This window comes from Schistocerca cancellata, chromosome 8 (assembly GCF_023864275.1).
Source record: "Schistocerca cancellata isolate TAMUIC-IGC-003103 chromosome 8, iqSchCanc2.1, whole genome shotgun sequence".
NCBI lineage: Eukaryota > Metazoa > Arthropoda > Insecta > Orthoptera > Acrididae > Schistocerca > Schistocerca cancellata.
The window spans coordinates 6,793,392-6,810,429 of record NC_064633.1 but is presented as its reverse complement, the minus strand read 5'-3'; the positions used below and the strand labels follow the sequence as shown (position 1 = coordinate 6,810,429).

The window sequence follows — 17,038 nt, the reverse complement described above, 5'->3', positions numbered from 1 at the left end:
ATAGTTACAGCATGAGCCGTGTTAGAGAGAGAGAGAGATTTGCATTTGATGATTTTTATTGAATCGGTAGAATCCGATATCCTGTCCGTTGCGCGGAGGTAACTAGGTTGCTAGCTGCTTTTGGGAGTGGTTTGGTAGTAACTGATGTGTATCGAGAAGGGAAAGCCTCGAACACATTTTTCCCTGTTGTTCAAATGGTTCAAATGGCTCTGAGCACTATGGGCCTCAACTGCTGAGGTCATTAGTCCCCTAGAACTTAGAACTAGTTAAACCTAACTAACCTAAGGACATCATAAACATCCATGCCCGAGGCAGGATTCGAACCTGCGACCGTAGCGGTCCTGCGGTTCCAGACTGCAGCGCCTTTAACCGCACGGCCACTTCGGCTGGCATTTCCCTGTTGTTATTTGGATGCCACGATCGTACAGCGGATCCAGAACTGACTCGTGTATATTCGAACAGTTTCACCTGGATATGAGAGATCGCACCAATAGGTTGTGTTGGTAACCGACGGGAATAGAAAGGAACCATTTACAAGCAACACGTAACTATCAAAAACTTGGTTAGTAGAAGTGATGAGTGGACATATTTAATTTAGGGAACTTTATCGGGTTGCGTTGTGCTAACGCCTGAAGAGGCTCAGTTTTGTTTGAATTGTTAATTAAGCTTAAGACAAAAGAGGCGGTAGCGTCTAGGTTCTTTGTTTATATTTTTATTTGTTCTTGAATTTCCGTTTCTGTGTGCGCGTGTGTGTGTTTGTGGGGGGGGGGGGGGGGGGGGTAGTCTTTGCTGGCACTCTATCACTTACGAGATCTGAACTTGTATTGAGATCCTAGCCCAAAGAAAGACGAGTTTTCTTGGGTCAAAACAAACCTGTGCGTGTGGTTACTTGGTAGCTGTTGCATGTAATTCATTGTGTTGTAATTGCAAATTCAAGTGTCACCCTAAAAGTGACGTGTTTGAAGGATATTTAATTTCAGAGTACAAGGGAAACTTATTTTGATTGAAACAGAGTGATGAACAATCTCTGAAAACAGTATTATTACGTAAAGGTGAATCTGTAGAAACTCTTACAAAACGACGAAAGCAAAGAGTTGGTATTAGGAAGTTTGGTTTCAAGTGCGATACTAATAAAAGCTAACAAGACTACATTTACATAAGAAACATTCCAAGTGACTGATAATCAGAACTGAAATTATTTGAAGTAGTTATGAGAAGTTTGCGATCATACTCATAAAGGTGTAGTTGTTAATCTGTGGAATATATTACGTATCATTATCTACGTATCAACGTTAGACTACACATAAAGAAAGAGAATTATCGCTTCAGTTATCTTCATCCCGGTATAAACGTTGTCCAAATACGAGTTTAATATGAATCGGTCTTTGCACTCACTTCATATTTGAGATGAATGTTAAAAGTTCTTAAAACGAGGCGGTCCCAAAGAGATTGTTCTGCGTTGGAAGGAAGTCGTTGCTTACGAGGACAATTGTGAGCTGGATTTACGATTTAGCTTGGCATTATATGAACAGGTGTCGTATTGAAATAATTTTGGTGTCTTGTTTTGGACGATAGGGAGATAACATGTGTTGTCGCTGTATTCTGCTAGTCTCGTCATTGCTGATAGATAGCGCATGTCGGCATCATTTGGATATTTCGGTGTATCTATTTGTGATGTTGTAGCATTGCTGTACGACCTCGAATTTTGCGTGTATTGAAACTGCTGTTTGTTATTATCTAGCATTCGAGTCTGCTGTCTCGTCAGTGTTTATTATGGTTGCAGTTGCTAATCACCAAATCGTCCTCAAATTGTTGTCTAAGAGTGCAACTACTGCTCAAGCTAGGCTTCAAGTATTTGCCAGGCTCTCGTCAACTACTAGAATCTTCTGTGATCGGATAGCGATCCACAGTCATAATATCGACTGTACAAAAACTGTACCTGATTCTTGCTGTAGTGGTCAATTGGTTCGCTCAAGCGATTTTGTGTGGCAGGAAACGGCATCGCGATGCTGGTACAGTACGATCCCTTGTTTTGAGTTGGGTCTTGAGTCCCGCCAGTCGGCGCGTTACAGTCTGTGGTGACCCTTGGTTCAGGATTTGCCTAATCTGAGATCATTCTGAACGGCAAGAAGTGTGCTGGTAGACGGAAGTCTGTCGCACGTAGTGACATTGTTAGAGGATACTTTGAGGGGATTCCATTGCTAGGAGACGGATTCCGTACAGGTTCGCTAACCAGATGAAGCTATGCTGAGTGGGAATCTAACCCCGTCGTCACTGCTGCTAAACCATCGCCACAGCCACAGCCCAGACCTCTCTTCAGATCACTTGAGACATCGCTTCAGCCGAGACATCGCTTCAGCCGAGACATCGCTTCAGCCGAGACATCGCTTCAGCCGAGACATCGCTTCAGCCGAGACATCGCTTCAGCCGAGACATCGCTTCAGCCGAGACATCGCTTCAGCCGAGACATCGCTTCAGCCGAGACATCGCTTCAGCCGAGACATCGCTTCAGCCGAGACATCGCTTCAGCCGAGACATCGCTTCAGCCGAGACATCGCTTCAGCCGAGACATCGCTTCAGCCGAGACATCGCTTCAGCCGAGACATCGCTTCAGCCGAGACATCGCTTCAGCCGAGACATCGCTTCAGCCGAGACATCGCTTCAGCCGAGACATCGCTTCAGCCGAGACATCGCTTCAGCCGAGACATCGCTTCAGCCGAGACATCGCTTCAGCCGAGACATCGCTTCAGCCGAGACATCGCGGTGGCAGTATTGCCACTGCTGCCCAGCCCTTGCTTCAGCCGAGACGTCGATACAAGCGCAGCTTCAAGCTGGAGAAGGCAATAAATCTTAAAATTTGAGTATTTTTTTATTGAAAGTTTATTTTTATTGCACGTGGTTCGTGTGTTGTGTGTTTGTATGAACTACAAGGGCTCGTTGGACCTGTTGTTAGCAGTGACAGCTGTGGTATAGGAAGTGTGGAGTTTCTTTGAAGGATAATTGTTGTCATGTGTTGTTTTTAAAGTAACAGCAAAATGGATGAAAAAGGGCTATTTGGAGCAACGATTAGCTAGACAAACAAAGTTTGAGGAAGATCTGAAAGGGCTTAAGAATGGTCAGGGAAGTACAAACAATGACTTGAAGGAGCTTAAGGATAGTACAAATAAAAGTTTAGCGGAGTTCAAAAAGTAAATTAAAGATGGGCGTGAAGAATTAAGGAATGAGGTATTCCATTTGAAGCAAAACTATCAGGAGTTATCGGCACTTCCTGCGGAAATAGAAAAGTTGAAAGAGGCTCAGGAAATGTTGATTGAATTATTGTCAAAAAATGTAAATGGCTGAAGACCATGGTTCAAATGGTTCAAATGGCTCTGAGCACTATGCGACTTAACTTCTGAGGTCATCAGTCGCCTAGAACTTAGAACTAATTAAACCTAACTAACCTAAGGACATCACACACATCCATGCCCGAGGCAGGATTCGAACCTGCAACCGTAGCGGTCGCCCGGTTCCAGACTGTAGCGCCTAGAACCGCAAGGCCACTTCGGCCCGCGCTGAAGACCATAACAAACTTCAGAAAGAGTTAAAGGAGGATCTTAAAGGTTTAAGCAAGTCCGTTTATTACAAAATCAGTAAGACACAGACTTGGGTTGTAAGTAACATCAGCTTCCGTATCAGAAGTTGATGTTACTGATAGAAGACTTGATCCATGTGTGAATCTGGCTGTAGTCAGCAGGTGGATGTAGCTTCGACTCCGTGTAGTCGTGAAGCTAATCATTCACAAGATAGTAGTGAAGATAGTAGTGCGGTTCCTGAGTCATTAATCTCACAGGTTAACATTGGACATGCCTGTAGAACAGAAACTACTCACAGTGATTTGGTGGAAGACTTACGTCTGGGTACTGACTTAAGTCTGGGTAATAAAAGTGGTAGTGGTAACTATCCTAAGTTTAAACCAAGAGGATCAGTGCATGTAAGACGAGGTCTGCAAGGACGAGAACGAACTAGAGATAAGTTGAGAGATAATAAGTAGCGTAATAATAATAATGGTTCACGTAGTTGTAATAAGAATTACGTTAACTATAGATATAGGAATAGAGATAAGAGGAATCTGTGCAATGGAAGTGACTTGAACTGGCATAGAACTGGTCCACCGAAAAATCAAAATTGTGAACAGAGTAAGTGTGAATAATACTGGTAATAGTAATAAAAAAGCACTCCGTCTGCAGGCCGCAAGTGGCCCATCGGGACCATCCGACCGCCGTGTCATCCTCAGTTGAGGATGCGGATAGGAGGGACATGTGGTCAGCACACTGCTCTCCCGGTCGTTGTGACGGTTTTCTTTGACCGGAGCCGCTACTATTCGGTCGAGTAGCTTCTCAATTGGCATCACGAGGCTGAGTGCACCCCGAAAAATGGCAACAGCGCATGGCGGCTGGATGGTCACCCATCCATGTGCCGGCCACGCCCGACAGCGTTTAACTTTGGTGATCTCACGGGAACCGGTGTATCCACTGCGCCAAGGCCGTTACCGATAATAGTAATAAGAATAGCAATAATCTGGAACACGTTAGTAATGGTAGAGCAAGCCATAAGCATAATGGAGTAGTTATACAGGAGGTATCCGAGGATAACTAGCCCATTCCTATGCCTGGTTGTTCTCGTGACAATACTCAAGGATATAAGAATTCTTTTTTAAGGTACCGAGACAGGCAAGCAATGAGTGAGGAACTTTTGATAGACAAGGAAGACCTCGTGAGTAATGCGTCCACTCTAATTGTAAAAGGCCATGTAGAAAGATTGGCAACGGCCTTGCCGCAGTGGTTACACCTGTTCCCGTGAGATCACAGAAGTTAAGCGCTGTCGGGCGTGATCGGCACTTGGATGGGTGACCCTACAGGCCGTCATGCGCTGTTGCCATTTTTCGGTGTGCACTCAGCCTCGTGATGCCAACTGAGGAGCTACTCGACCGAATAGTAGCGGCTTCAGTCAAGAATACCATCATAACGACCAGGAGAGCGGTGTGCTGACCCCACGCCTCTCCTATCCGCATTCTCCACGGAGGATGACACGGCGGTCGGATGGTCCCGGTAAGCCACTCGTGGCCTGAAGACGGAGTGCTTTTTTTCATGTAGGAGGATTGGAGTTTGAGTTTTTGTTAGACACTAGTAGTCAAATTAGTTTATTATCTAAGGAAGTGTGGGAAAGGTACAAACAATAGTGGAAGTGTCCTACCCTTCCAGTAACCGACGAAAAGAAGGTAGAAGGAGAAGTGTTACTTACATTTAACATCATTTGGACAGACTTTGGCACGATATCCTTTAGGAGGACATCCAAAAACCCTATCAGTCAATGCCAAAGAGAATAACTGCTTGCAAAAGCACCAGAGATGAACCAATGCGTTATTGACTTGCTCAATTTATGAAGCTCTTTCTCATGAATAAATTATCTAATTTTTTGAAAGTGTAATCTTTCGTTTGTCTATACATGTACATCACATATACCGAGTTTCGTCCCATTCGGATAATTCCTTCGTGGTGTGTAATTTTTTTTGCCTTCGAGTGTTTTTTCAAAAATCATTTCATTCCGTACTTCACCCCCTTACGGCTGTAGTTTAGAACAATCCCTTATTAAATGATACCTACAGTCTAACATCAACACCCTGTCGACATTTTATGTTTATTTCCTTCGTGTTCTGGGCTGGATGATGATGAGTTAGTGAATCAGTCAGAATCTATTACATCCCACTTAAAGGTTGAATTTCCAATTACAGTGAAAAGCACATTTCTCTTTTTGCAACCGAGAAGCCAAGTACAAATTTACACAAATCTATCTTTAAAAATTCTTTTATAATGAAATATTTTCATAAAATCTTTCATCCCCAGCTGTCACACTCTTAGCTGCTGAATTTCTAAAAACACTGAAACGCGTATTTTTTTATTTCTAACCCGGAAGTGAAGTACAAATTTTCATAGATATAGCTTTAAAAATACTGTAGTAATACTTTAATAATGCGTTATTTTCGAAAAACGACATTCGCCCTCTGTTTTACCCCGTTAGTGATCGAACTGCCATGAAAGTGCTAAATATGTATTTCTTTATTCCCGACCGAGAAGCTTAATAGCAATTATCATAGTTCTAGCTTCAAAACTGCCTTAATAACAACATATTTCCATAAACGTTTCGTCCCCTGTTTCACCCTCTTAGACGCGAAATTTCAAAAATCCCCTTCTTAGACGATGTCTACAGTATAAGGAAAATATCCTTTACAAATTTCAAGTTGCTATCCTTAGCAGTTTGGGACAGACGATTACGAGTCGCCGGGTGGTGCCTCCGAGCGGTTCTACGCGCTTCAGTCTGGAACCGTGCGACCGCTACGGTCGCAGGTTCGAATCCTGCATCGGACATGGATGTGTGTGATGGCCTTGGGTTAGTTAGGTTTAAGTAGTTCTAAGTTCTAGGGGACTCGGTTCTAGGCGCTTCAGTCCGGAACCGCGCGACTGCTACGGTCGCATGTTCGAATCCTGCCTCGGGCATGGATGTGTGTCATGTCCTTAGGTTAGTTAGATTTAAGTAGTTCTAAGTTCTAGGGGACTGATGACCTCAGATGTTTAGTCCCATAGTGCTCAGAGCCATTTGAACCATTCTAGGGGACTGATGACCTCAGATGTTAAGTCCCATTGTGCTCAGAGCCTTTGAACCATTTGATGAGTGAGTCAGTCACTCAAGACACTTCGTTTTACGTATAGAGACAAATGTTAAAGAGAGAAACTGATGGAGGGTCGGTACATCGGTGTCTGTGCTGTTTTCTTCAACTTTTCAAACCACGAAACATAAAATTCTGAAGCAAAGGTGATCAACTTCTTTAAGATCATCCTGTTTTTCACTCAAAGAAACTATCGGAACTGGGATGAAAGCACCGCGTGGCGAGTCCACTGCCTCGGCGTGATCGTAGAATCACCGCAGGGGCTGCTTCTGCGGTATCCACCAGCTGACGGCTGAGTTCAACTGCTACGTGAACAAAGTTTCCTATACTTTACGCATTGGATACCGGTAAACAAAAAATGCTTTTCGCTATAGCTCTGTAAATCAAAATCAGTAAACATATTGCGAAGACAAACCTTTATTTTGTCGTCGGCGGTGGCCGCCCAACTGTCGTCAAAAGACAAGATGGCGCCCGTGTCCCAGTCGTGCGACGGGTGGAAGTCAGCTTGCTGACCGTTCGATGCCAGTTGCGTCGTGAAATGGTTCAGGGCAAAGAAGTCTGCAGCTCCTAGACATACAGAAATAACAGCTGATAAACGTTTGAGTCACTTGGAACTTGATGACTTTCTTTAGCTCCACAAAACATCTTAATAGCTATTTATCATAAACGAATAGTTAGCGTGATTATGATAAAAATGTTAGCGATGATACTAGAGGACAATGTGTCACTCGGAGACAGGGAACGTTGGTTTAGAAAGTATTGATACGGAAGATACATGCGAAAACTGAAAATATAAAAGTTGCGGCTTTTTTTACGACTATCAGCATCCAAGCGGAAATACTTTTGTAATGACTTGTTTTTACATCTACATCTACATCTACATCTACATCCATACTCCGCAAGCCACCTGACGGTGTGTGGCGGAGGGTACCTTCAGTACCTCTATCGGTTCTCCCTTCTATTCCAGTCTCGTATTGTTCGTGGAAAGAAGGATTGTCGGTATGCCTCTGTGTGGGCTCTAATCTCTCTGATTTTATCCTCATGGTCTCTTCGCGAGATATACGTAGGAGGGAGCAATATACTGCTTGACTCTTCGGTGAAGGTATGTTCTCGAAACTTTGACAAAAGCCCGTACCGAGCTACTGAGCGTCTCTCCTGCAGAGTCTTCCACTGGAGTTTATCTATCATCTCCGTAACGCTTTCGCGATTACTAAATGATCCTGTAACGAAGCGCGCTGCTCTCCGTTGGATCTTCTCTATGTCCTGTATCAACCCTATCTGGTACGGATCCCACACTGCTGAGCAGTATTCAAGCAGTGGGCGAACAAGCGTACTGTAACCTACTTCCTTTGTTTTCGGATTGCATTTCCTTAGGATTCTTCCAATGAATCTCAGTCTGGCATCTGCTTTACCGACAATCAACATTATATGATCATTCCATTTTAAATCACTCCTAATGCGTACTCCCAGATAATTTATGGTGTTAACTGCTTCCAGTTGCTGACCTGCTATTTTGTAGCTAAATGATAAAGGATCTATCTTTCTGTGTATTCGCAGCACATTACACTTGTCTACATTGAGATTCAGTTGCCATTTCCTGCACCATGCGTCAATTCGCTGCAGATCCTCCTGCATTTCAGTACAATTTTCCATTGTTACAACCTCTCGATACACCACAGCATCATCTGCAAAAAGCTTCAGTGAACTTCCGATGTCATCCACCAGGTCATTTATGTATATTGTGAATAGCAACGGTCCTATGACACTCCCCTGCGGCACACCTGAAATCACTCTTACTTCGGAAGACATCTCTCCATTGAGAATAACATGCTGCCTCCTGTTATCTAGGAACTCCTCAATCCAATCACACAATTGGTCTGATAGTCCATATGCTCTTACTTTGTTCAATAAACGACTGTGGGGAACTGTATCGAACGCCTTGCGGAAGTCAAGAAACACGGCATCTACCTGTGAACCCGTGTCTATGGCCCTCTGAGTCCCGTGGACGAATAGCGCGAGCTGGGTTTCACATGACCGTCTTTTTCGAAACCCATGCTGATTCCTACAGAGTAGATTTCTAGTCTCCAGAAAAGTCATTATACTCGAACACAATACGTGTTCCAAAATTCTACAACTGATAGCCTTACCTACACAAAGGCTACATTTACAATGAATGTTCAAAGTGTCGCCCACCAGCGTCATCACACTGGCGCACGACGTTCAGCCGTACCTGCCCCATCACCTCTGGTATCGTTCGGGCAATGTCACAGACAGCCGCATCTCTTACGAAGAGATCCTCTTCACTTTCCAACAGTCTCGAACGCCAGATTTTCCATGTGACCCCAGAGGACGAAGTCAACTAGAGCGAGATGGGGCGACCTACTTGGCCCCTTTGCATCCACGTTTTAGTGAACGACTGAAGCAAGCCTTCACGAGATCGAAGTACATAGTCAGCTGTAGATCCATTATGTCGGTATGAGATGTGCTCGAAGCTGACATGGTATATCTTAAGGCGGTGTGAGAAATGCATCTCTAAAAACACAAGGCACTGATCGAATCAAATGGAGAGGAAGCAGCTACGGACCAATTAACCAGTCGCTTGCTATGCCCGCCCACCAATTCACAGCTTATCTCTTTTGGTGGCTCCTCACAACAGTATCCTATGCATTCTCAATGGCCCAGATGTGACTATTGCGGCGTTTGATCATTTAATCACTGTTACAATTGGCTTCGTGTGAGAGGAGTAACCTGCTTGCCCTTACCATTGCAACACAAGGAAGGATTCAAGAAATATTACTTGCGATATACGAGGGCAGTTCAATAAGTAATGCAACACATTTTTTTTCTCGGTCAATTTTGGTTGAAAAAACCGGAAATTTCTTGTAGAATATTTTCAAACATTCCCGCTTCGTCTCGTATAGCTTCATTGACTTCCGACAGGTGGCAGAGCTGTACGGAGCTGTTAAAATGGCGTCTGTAACGGATGTGCGTTGCAAACAACGGGCAGTGATCGAGTTTCTTTTGGCGGAAAACGAGGGCATCTCAGATATTCATAGGCGCTTGCAGAATGTCTACGGTGATCTGGCAATGGACAAAAGCACGGTGAGTCGTTGGGCAAAGCGTGTGTTATCATCGCCGTAAGGTCAAGCAAGACTGTCTGATCTCCCGCGTGCGGGCCGGCCGTGCACAGCTGTGACTCCTGCAATGGTGGAGCGTGCGAACACACTCGTTCGAGATGATCGACGGATCACCATCAAACAACTCAGTGCTCAACTTGACATCTCTGTTGGTAGTGCTGTCACAATTGTTCACAAGTTGAGATATTCAAAGGTTTGTTCCCGAACTTCTCCTTCTTCATGACAACGCAAGACCTCACACAAGTCCTCGCACCCGAGAGGAGCTCACAAAACTTCAGTGGATCGTTCTTCCTCATGCACCCTACAGCCCCGATCTCGCACCGTCGGATGATGAAGAAGTTATTGATGCAGTACGACGTTGGCTCCGACATCGACCAGTAGAATGGTACCGTGCAGGCATACAGGCCCTCATTTCAAGGTGGCGTAAGACCGTAGCATTGAATGGAGATTACGTTGAAAAATAGTGTTGTGTAGCTAAAAGATTGGGGAATAACCTGGTGTATTTCAATGCTGAATAAAACAACCCCTGTTTCAGAAAAAAAATGTGTTGCATTACTTATTGAACTACCCTCGTATATTCAGTGTAGTTCAAAGAATATACAACTGTATACGTGGCTCCCAGCTTTAGCTGTAGTGAGGCTGGGATCGATCTTCGACAGCAGGTAGAGGGACGACGTTCCACGCTTCTTCGACTCAGTGCCAGACTGGTGCTTGCACGTGATGTTGCGCCAGTCTCTCTGCAACCCATGTCCACACTTTTCCATGGGCGAGAGATCTGGAAAGCGTGTTGGCCGGGACAACAAGCAAACAGCGTCTATTGTCAGGTGAGTCAGAACGAACACAAGCAACACGCGGTTTAGCGTTATCTTGCTGAAATATAAATTGACGAAGATATCGAACATAGACATCAGTCAGCCTCCATCAACATGCCAGAAAACTAACGGCTGCTGTCCAAGACACTAGGTGATAGTATTTTGTACCTAATGTCACCCAGTACCATCACACCAGGTGCTGCGCTTGTATGACAATGACGAGTGCAATATGGCAACGTTCGCTCTCCTCAGAGCGCCCATACACGGACTCATCTAGCGTGACGCTGTGCCCAGGATTGGGACGGAGCGTTGCCGCACTCCTGTGCGCAGTGTTGTCGGTAGGCGGGCTACTTCCGGCACGTCTCTCCCTGCTGCTGACTCGCGCTCTATGCCGCAACTGTGGCGCACCGGCCGTCGCCGCAGAGACTGCCTTCATACCTGGCTACCTTCATACAAGCCCATTTCCTGAATCAACGTACTTGACGCTTTTTTACAATCTCTCGTGGCCCGGTGAGCAATACAGAGCTATTAATAGGTGAAACGCTCGCTAGACCAGCAGGGCATAACAGGTGATTAGGATTGTGGAAAGGGCCAAATAGGGTGGGATCAGTTTCACCTTCTTATTGTAATTTATTGTAATCTAATAACACTTTTACAACCAAAGTGGCACATAGCTGCACTTTTACCGAAAGCAACTCTTTGACGGCTGAAAACCTCCAACCAAGAAATCTTAACACATCAACAAGACAAAATCCTATTAAGATACCAATAAAATAATTAAAAACAAACATCACAGCAAAGCAGATAGAACAAACTTACGGAAGATGCAATATCAATGGCTGAAGGCCACAATTAAGTTTCAAAATTTTAAAATATATTACGATAATCTTTTAAAGGCAGAAGGTCGCAATGTTTAAGCTTGAAAGCTAAATTTAAGAGTTAATTTTGCAAATTTTTTAACAAAAAGAAAAATTACCATAAGCCTTAAATTTTAAGTAGCTGAAAACAGATAATTAAACACCGGTGGCACTTAGAAGCCTCCAGGGAGGTCGGTCTGCCCTCGTTCACTTAGGCGAGACAGGTGGTGGTGAGCCCAACTACACTTGATCCGTCGGAACCCAACCAGGGGACAGCCACGGACCGACCGACACAACGACTTGCTTCCCATCAGTCGGTACATAAGAACTCAAATACAAAATGTTACGGACGTAATTATCCACAATGAAATATGTACAAACACTCGGTGTTGCTCACAGGAAAACCTCCCAAACAGCGAACCACCGAAACGAACCACAACATGAATGGACGAGTCTTGGCCACTTAAAACACCACGCAACTTTGACGTACTGGGTCGGTGAACCAAGAAGCTCGTAGAGATCCGACAGCTCTACACGCGCTCCGACACTGAGCAGGGACCGCCAGCGAACCCAGCCGACTGCACCGCGCGGAGATGGCTTCACTGGTCCGCAGCAACCGACCGACTGCCTGCTGGTCCGTCCGCGGCTGCTGCTCCGTCGCGACTGCACTGCTGGTGCGTCTCCCACTCACTTGCAGACACTCGACGGTGGAAATACTGGCTCGGACCCAACCATGCAGAGGAAACACGCCCATTGGCTAAACGACATCACTGCACCACGACAGGACTGAGCCAAGATCCACGAGATGGTAATTGAAGGGGCGCAGAAGCGCTTAGAGAACCAGTTACAAGTCGCCCGACGAGACGACCGACCTCTCAGAGCCACTTCAAAAAAAATGGTTCAAATGGATCTGAGCACTATGGGACTCAACATCTTAGGTCATAAGTCCCCTAGAACTTAGAACTACTTAAACCTAACTAACCTAAGGGCATCACACACACACATGCCCGAGGCAGGATTCGAACCTGCGACCGTAGCAGTCCCGCGGTTCCGGACTGCAGCGCCAGAACCGCACGGCCACCGCGGCCGGCTCAGAGCCACTACGCCGATATTTAAAATAGTTGTCAGTTGAACTAACGCCAACATCAGACACAACCTGACGAACACTTGCACGAAGACATGAACGATACAACAGCAACTAAGCACGCACGAAGACAGATCGGTAGTCGATGCACACACACACACACACACACACACACACACACGCACACGCACACGCACACGCACACGCACACGCAGCCGACTCATGAACGATCGGCGAGCCAAAACTCGTCGTCCGGTAGGACGACCGATCGCCGATCCACCATGACCGTGGCGCGGCAGAAGTGATGCGTTGCGGCAATGGCCGGGCGAGCCACGTCGATACAGACCTCACTGCGGCTCCAGCCCGACTGCACTAGTGCCGCATTGAAACTGCCCGTCTGGCAGGCCCGGACTGCGCTCCAGACTCGCTCCAACTGACTGGCAGCCCGAACTCGCGACGCGAACTCCCTATCCCAACTGCTTACGGCAGACAGCGACCGGGAAGTAATAGCAGTCGAGCAAAGATACTACGAGAGCGGATATATCGATACGCGCTGCTAGCGCCGGTCACGGTCAGGTAAAGCAGTGACTCAGTGACAGTAGTAATTTAAATTAACGTAGTGAGGTGGAAGTAGGTTAAAAACAGGCTGTAAAATACGTGACAGAGGGAACACAAACCACGCACGGCTCAATACGTATCCCCAGGGTTTCAGAAACGGTATATCGCAGACAGAAAATACTGTGAAGAGTAGCCTGCTGGAAGAGAAAGTGGGAGGTCATGTTGTGTGGCGCTCTGCAATAAATTGAGTGTTTGTGCTGTCTTTGCATCAAGTGATTCCAAAAAGTAATAACTAGCATTTCTACTAATGAAAGTCGTCTCTATTGTATCACTGCCATGGATGAGAGTTTTTTACAGACCTATGACGTTTTTGATACTACACTACATTACTTCAAGTGTGCTGCTAAAAGGTAGACATCATGGTACTTCTGTTTATTCAGCGTATCAGAGATATGAAGAGTATTCTGGAGTACTTTAACATCACGTCGTCTTTAGCATTCCATCTGACAAGGCAAGCTACAATAGTTTTATTCTGTAGTAATGTGTAGCAAAGCCAGAATGTTGTTCATTCAAAAGGCTTGAAAGCGGTTTTGAATTAATACACTGACACTGAAAACTACAAGACATTTTTTTAAAAAAGGCACGAATCAGTAGATACTGCAGCTCTCTAAATTCCTGTTCGTAACAACTGTAATGATGTAGCTGCAGAACGCACCATGTGGAATCATGTAAACAAGTTATCCACTCTATAATGGCACGTTAAATTAGTTCGCGCCTGTAGATAGGCAATCCAATGAACAAACTTGCAAAACGGGCTGCTGCCATTGCCAATCCCAGGCAGCAGCCACTCCAATTAGTTGCAACCTCGTGCTCTTCCGCGTCGCAAACGGTGCCCACACTCAGCACCTGTAATGTGAATTAAGAGCTCGGAGAGACGCTCTATTCACTCACGGTATGTAGTTTTTACACAGTCGTCTTCTGAAATAATACAGCTATATACACTCCTGGAAATTGAAATAAGAACACCGTGAATTCATTGTCCCAGGAAGGGGAAACTTTATTGACACATTCCTGGGGTCAGATACATCACATGATCACACTGACAGAACCACAGGCACATAGACACAGGCAACAGAGCATGCACAATGTCGGCACTACTACAGTGTATATCCACCTTTCGCAGCAATGCAGGCTGCTATTCTCCCATGGAGACGATCGTAGAGATGCTGGATGTAGTCCTGTGGAACGGCTTGCCATGCCATTTCCACCTGGCGCCTCAGTTGGACCAGCGTTCGTGCTGGACGTGCAGACCGCGTGAGACGACGCTTCATCCAGTCCCAAACATGCTCAATGGGGGACAGATCCGGAGATCTTGCTGGCCAGGGTAGTTGACTTACACCTTCTAGAGCACGTTGGGTGGCACGGGATACATGCGGACGTGCATTGTCCTGTTGGAACAGCAAGTTCCCTTGCCGGTCTAGGAATGGTAGAACGATGGGTTCGATGACGGTTTGGATGTACCGTGCACTATTCAGTGTCCCCTCGACGATTACCAGCGGTGTACGGCCAGTGTAGGAGATCGCTCCCCACACCATGATGCCGGGTGTTGGCCCTGTGTGCCTCGGTCGTATGCAGTCCTGATTGTGGCGCTCACCTGCACGGCGCCAAACACGCATACGACCATCATTGGCACCAAGGCAGAAGCAACTCTCATCGCTGAAGACGACACGTCTCCATTCGTCCCTCCATTCACGCCTGTCGCGACACCACTGGCGGCGGGTTGCACGATGTTGGGGCGTGAGCGGAAGACGGCCTAACGGTGTGCGGGACCGTAGCCCAGCTTCACGGAGACGGTTGCGAATGGTCCTCGCCGATACCCCAGGAGCAACAGTGTCCCTAATTTGCTGGGAAGTGGCGGTGCGGTCCCCTACGGCACTGCGTAGGATCCTACGGTCTTGGCGTGCATCCGTGCGTCGCTGCGGTCCGGTCCCAGGTCGACGGGCACGTGCACCTTCCGCCGACCACTGGCGACATCATCGATGTACTGTGGAGACCTCACGCCCCACGTGTTGAGCAATTCGGCGGTACGTCCACCCGGCCTCCCGCATGCCCACTAAACGCCCTCGCTCAAAGTCCGTCAACTGCACATACGGTTCACGTCAACGCTGTCGCGGCATGCTACCAGTGTTAAAGACTGCGATGGAGCTCCGTATGCCACGGCAAACTGACTGACACTGACGGCGGCGGTGCACAAATGCTGCGCAGCTAGCGCCATTCGACGGCCAACACCGCGGTTCCTGGTGTGTCCGCTGTGCCGTGTGTGTGATCATTGCTTGTACAGCCCTCTCGCAGTGTCCGGAGCAAGTATGGTGGGTCTGACACACCGGTGTCATTGTGTTCTTTTTTCCATTTCCAGGAGTGTATTAATAATCCTGTTAAGTTTGTCCCCTCTGGCATTAGTTGCTTGGTCTCATTGAGGTAGTGCATAGCATTCAGTATTCCACTCCTGACTATGTATTCCATATTTGAATGACAGACGAAGGATCCTAACCAACACGTCCACCATTACCAACGGATTCCTGCAGTCCCCCTCAGCCCATTGATCTACACAGCTCAGGTTCAAAAATGGTTCAAATGGCTCTGAGCACTATGGGACTTAACATCGGAGGTCATCAGTCCTCTGGAACCTAGAACTACTTAAACCTAACTAACCTGAAGACATCATACACATCCATCCCCAAGGCAGGATTCGAACTTGCGACAGTAGCAATTGCACGGTTCCGGACTGAAGCGCCTAGAACCGCTCGGCCGCCGCGGCCGGCTCAATGCTCAGGTAGGAAAGCTAAACGCGATCTTCCTACACCGCAAGAATTGCTCCTCTACCGCTTACCATAGAGGTCAACACATCTCAGGTCAATAAATACCATACCATTTTTCCTGTTTACATTACCTGCAAAAAAAGTTTTGGGAACTCAGTGTGCATCAGGCGTCTGCTATGGGGATACTTGGCGTGACACAATCTTACAGCTTCCTTGCATTTTACATTTGCTCATCTGTACACGAAAATCATTCCTGGTAATTCCGAAACTGTCCTCAACGCCACTTCACTTAGACTGATAGTTCTTACACTTCAACATTTCCATTCAGAGTGCAGTGTACACTTGAATGTTGTGCAGTGCATTACAGGGGTTTCGTCTCCCCTTCATGTCATGAGCACTCATATGTTGATCGGTACAGGAAGAACCGCAAGAAAAAGACTAGAAGAGCACAACTGCGACTCTTGAAGGGGAGAGATTAAGAAATCAGCTGTTGTGGAACGTGATACGGAGCCAGGAGAGTACCACATTCATTTTGATAGGACTCAAGTACTCGCAGCCACAAGCGGACACTATGAAAGGTTATAAAGAGGGGTCACAGAGATTGTTAAACACCGCAGGAATTTCATTAGGAAGGAGGAAAGTGTGAAACTGAATGATATCTGGATCCCGATACTAAAGAATATGTGTATGAGTCTTCCACCATGGGGTGATAAGAACAGCGGACGACGGTAACCATGAATGGCCAACTGCCCCCGGGTTTTCAAAGCTTGTGATATCAAGTCACTGCGAAGGAGCTCGCGGAAACGAAATTTTGCGCTGAAGTCTAGTAGTCAGCTAGGCTGTGAACTGGACGCTCAAAGAAGCTGAGATCCCCCATAAAAATTTCCTCTGCAGATGGGAACTAAACGTTGGGTTTTAGCGTGAAATCCATCCGACCACGACGTAATAGCCCGGAATATGTTATTAACTATCACATTTCCAGCCGTGAACCTTTACATTTTACAATAATTTGCTCATCCATCACCCATGAAAGTTACAAAAAATGGCTCTAAGCACTATGGGACT

At 46.3% G+C, this 17,038-nt stretch overlaps 1 protein-coding gene and 1 pseudogene across 1 annotated transcript in view; one reads left to right on the top strand and one right to left on the bottom strand.

Annotated features, from left to right (window-relative positions):
- Positions 1-17,038, bottom strand: part of LOC126094958 (myrosinase 1-like) — a 118,406-nt gene that overhangs the window by 18,756 nt on the left and 82,612 nt on the right. The window contains exons 8-9 of the mRNA XM_049909613.1: positions 16,045-16,104; positions 7,122-7,273 (exon numbers count right to left, since the gene is read on the bottom strand). Of these exons, the coding sequence (XP_049765570.1) occupies positions 7,122-7,273; positions 16,045-16,104 (212 nt within the window). The remainder of the gene's footprint in view (positions 1-7,121; positions 7,274-16,044; positions 16,105-17,038) is intronic.
- Positions 4,803-4,920, top strand: LOC126095899 (5S ribosomal RNA; annotated as a pseudogene).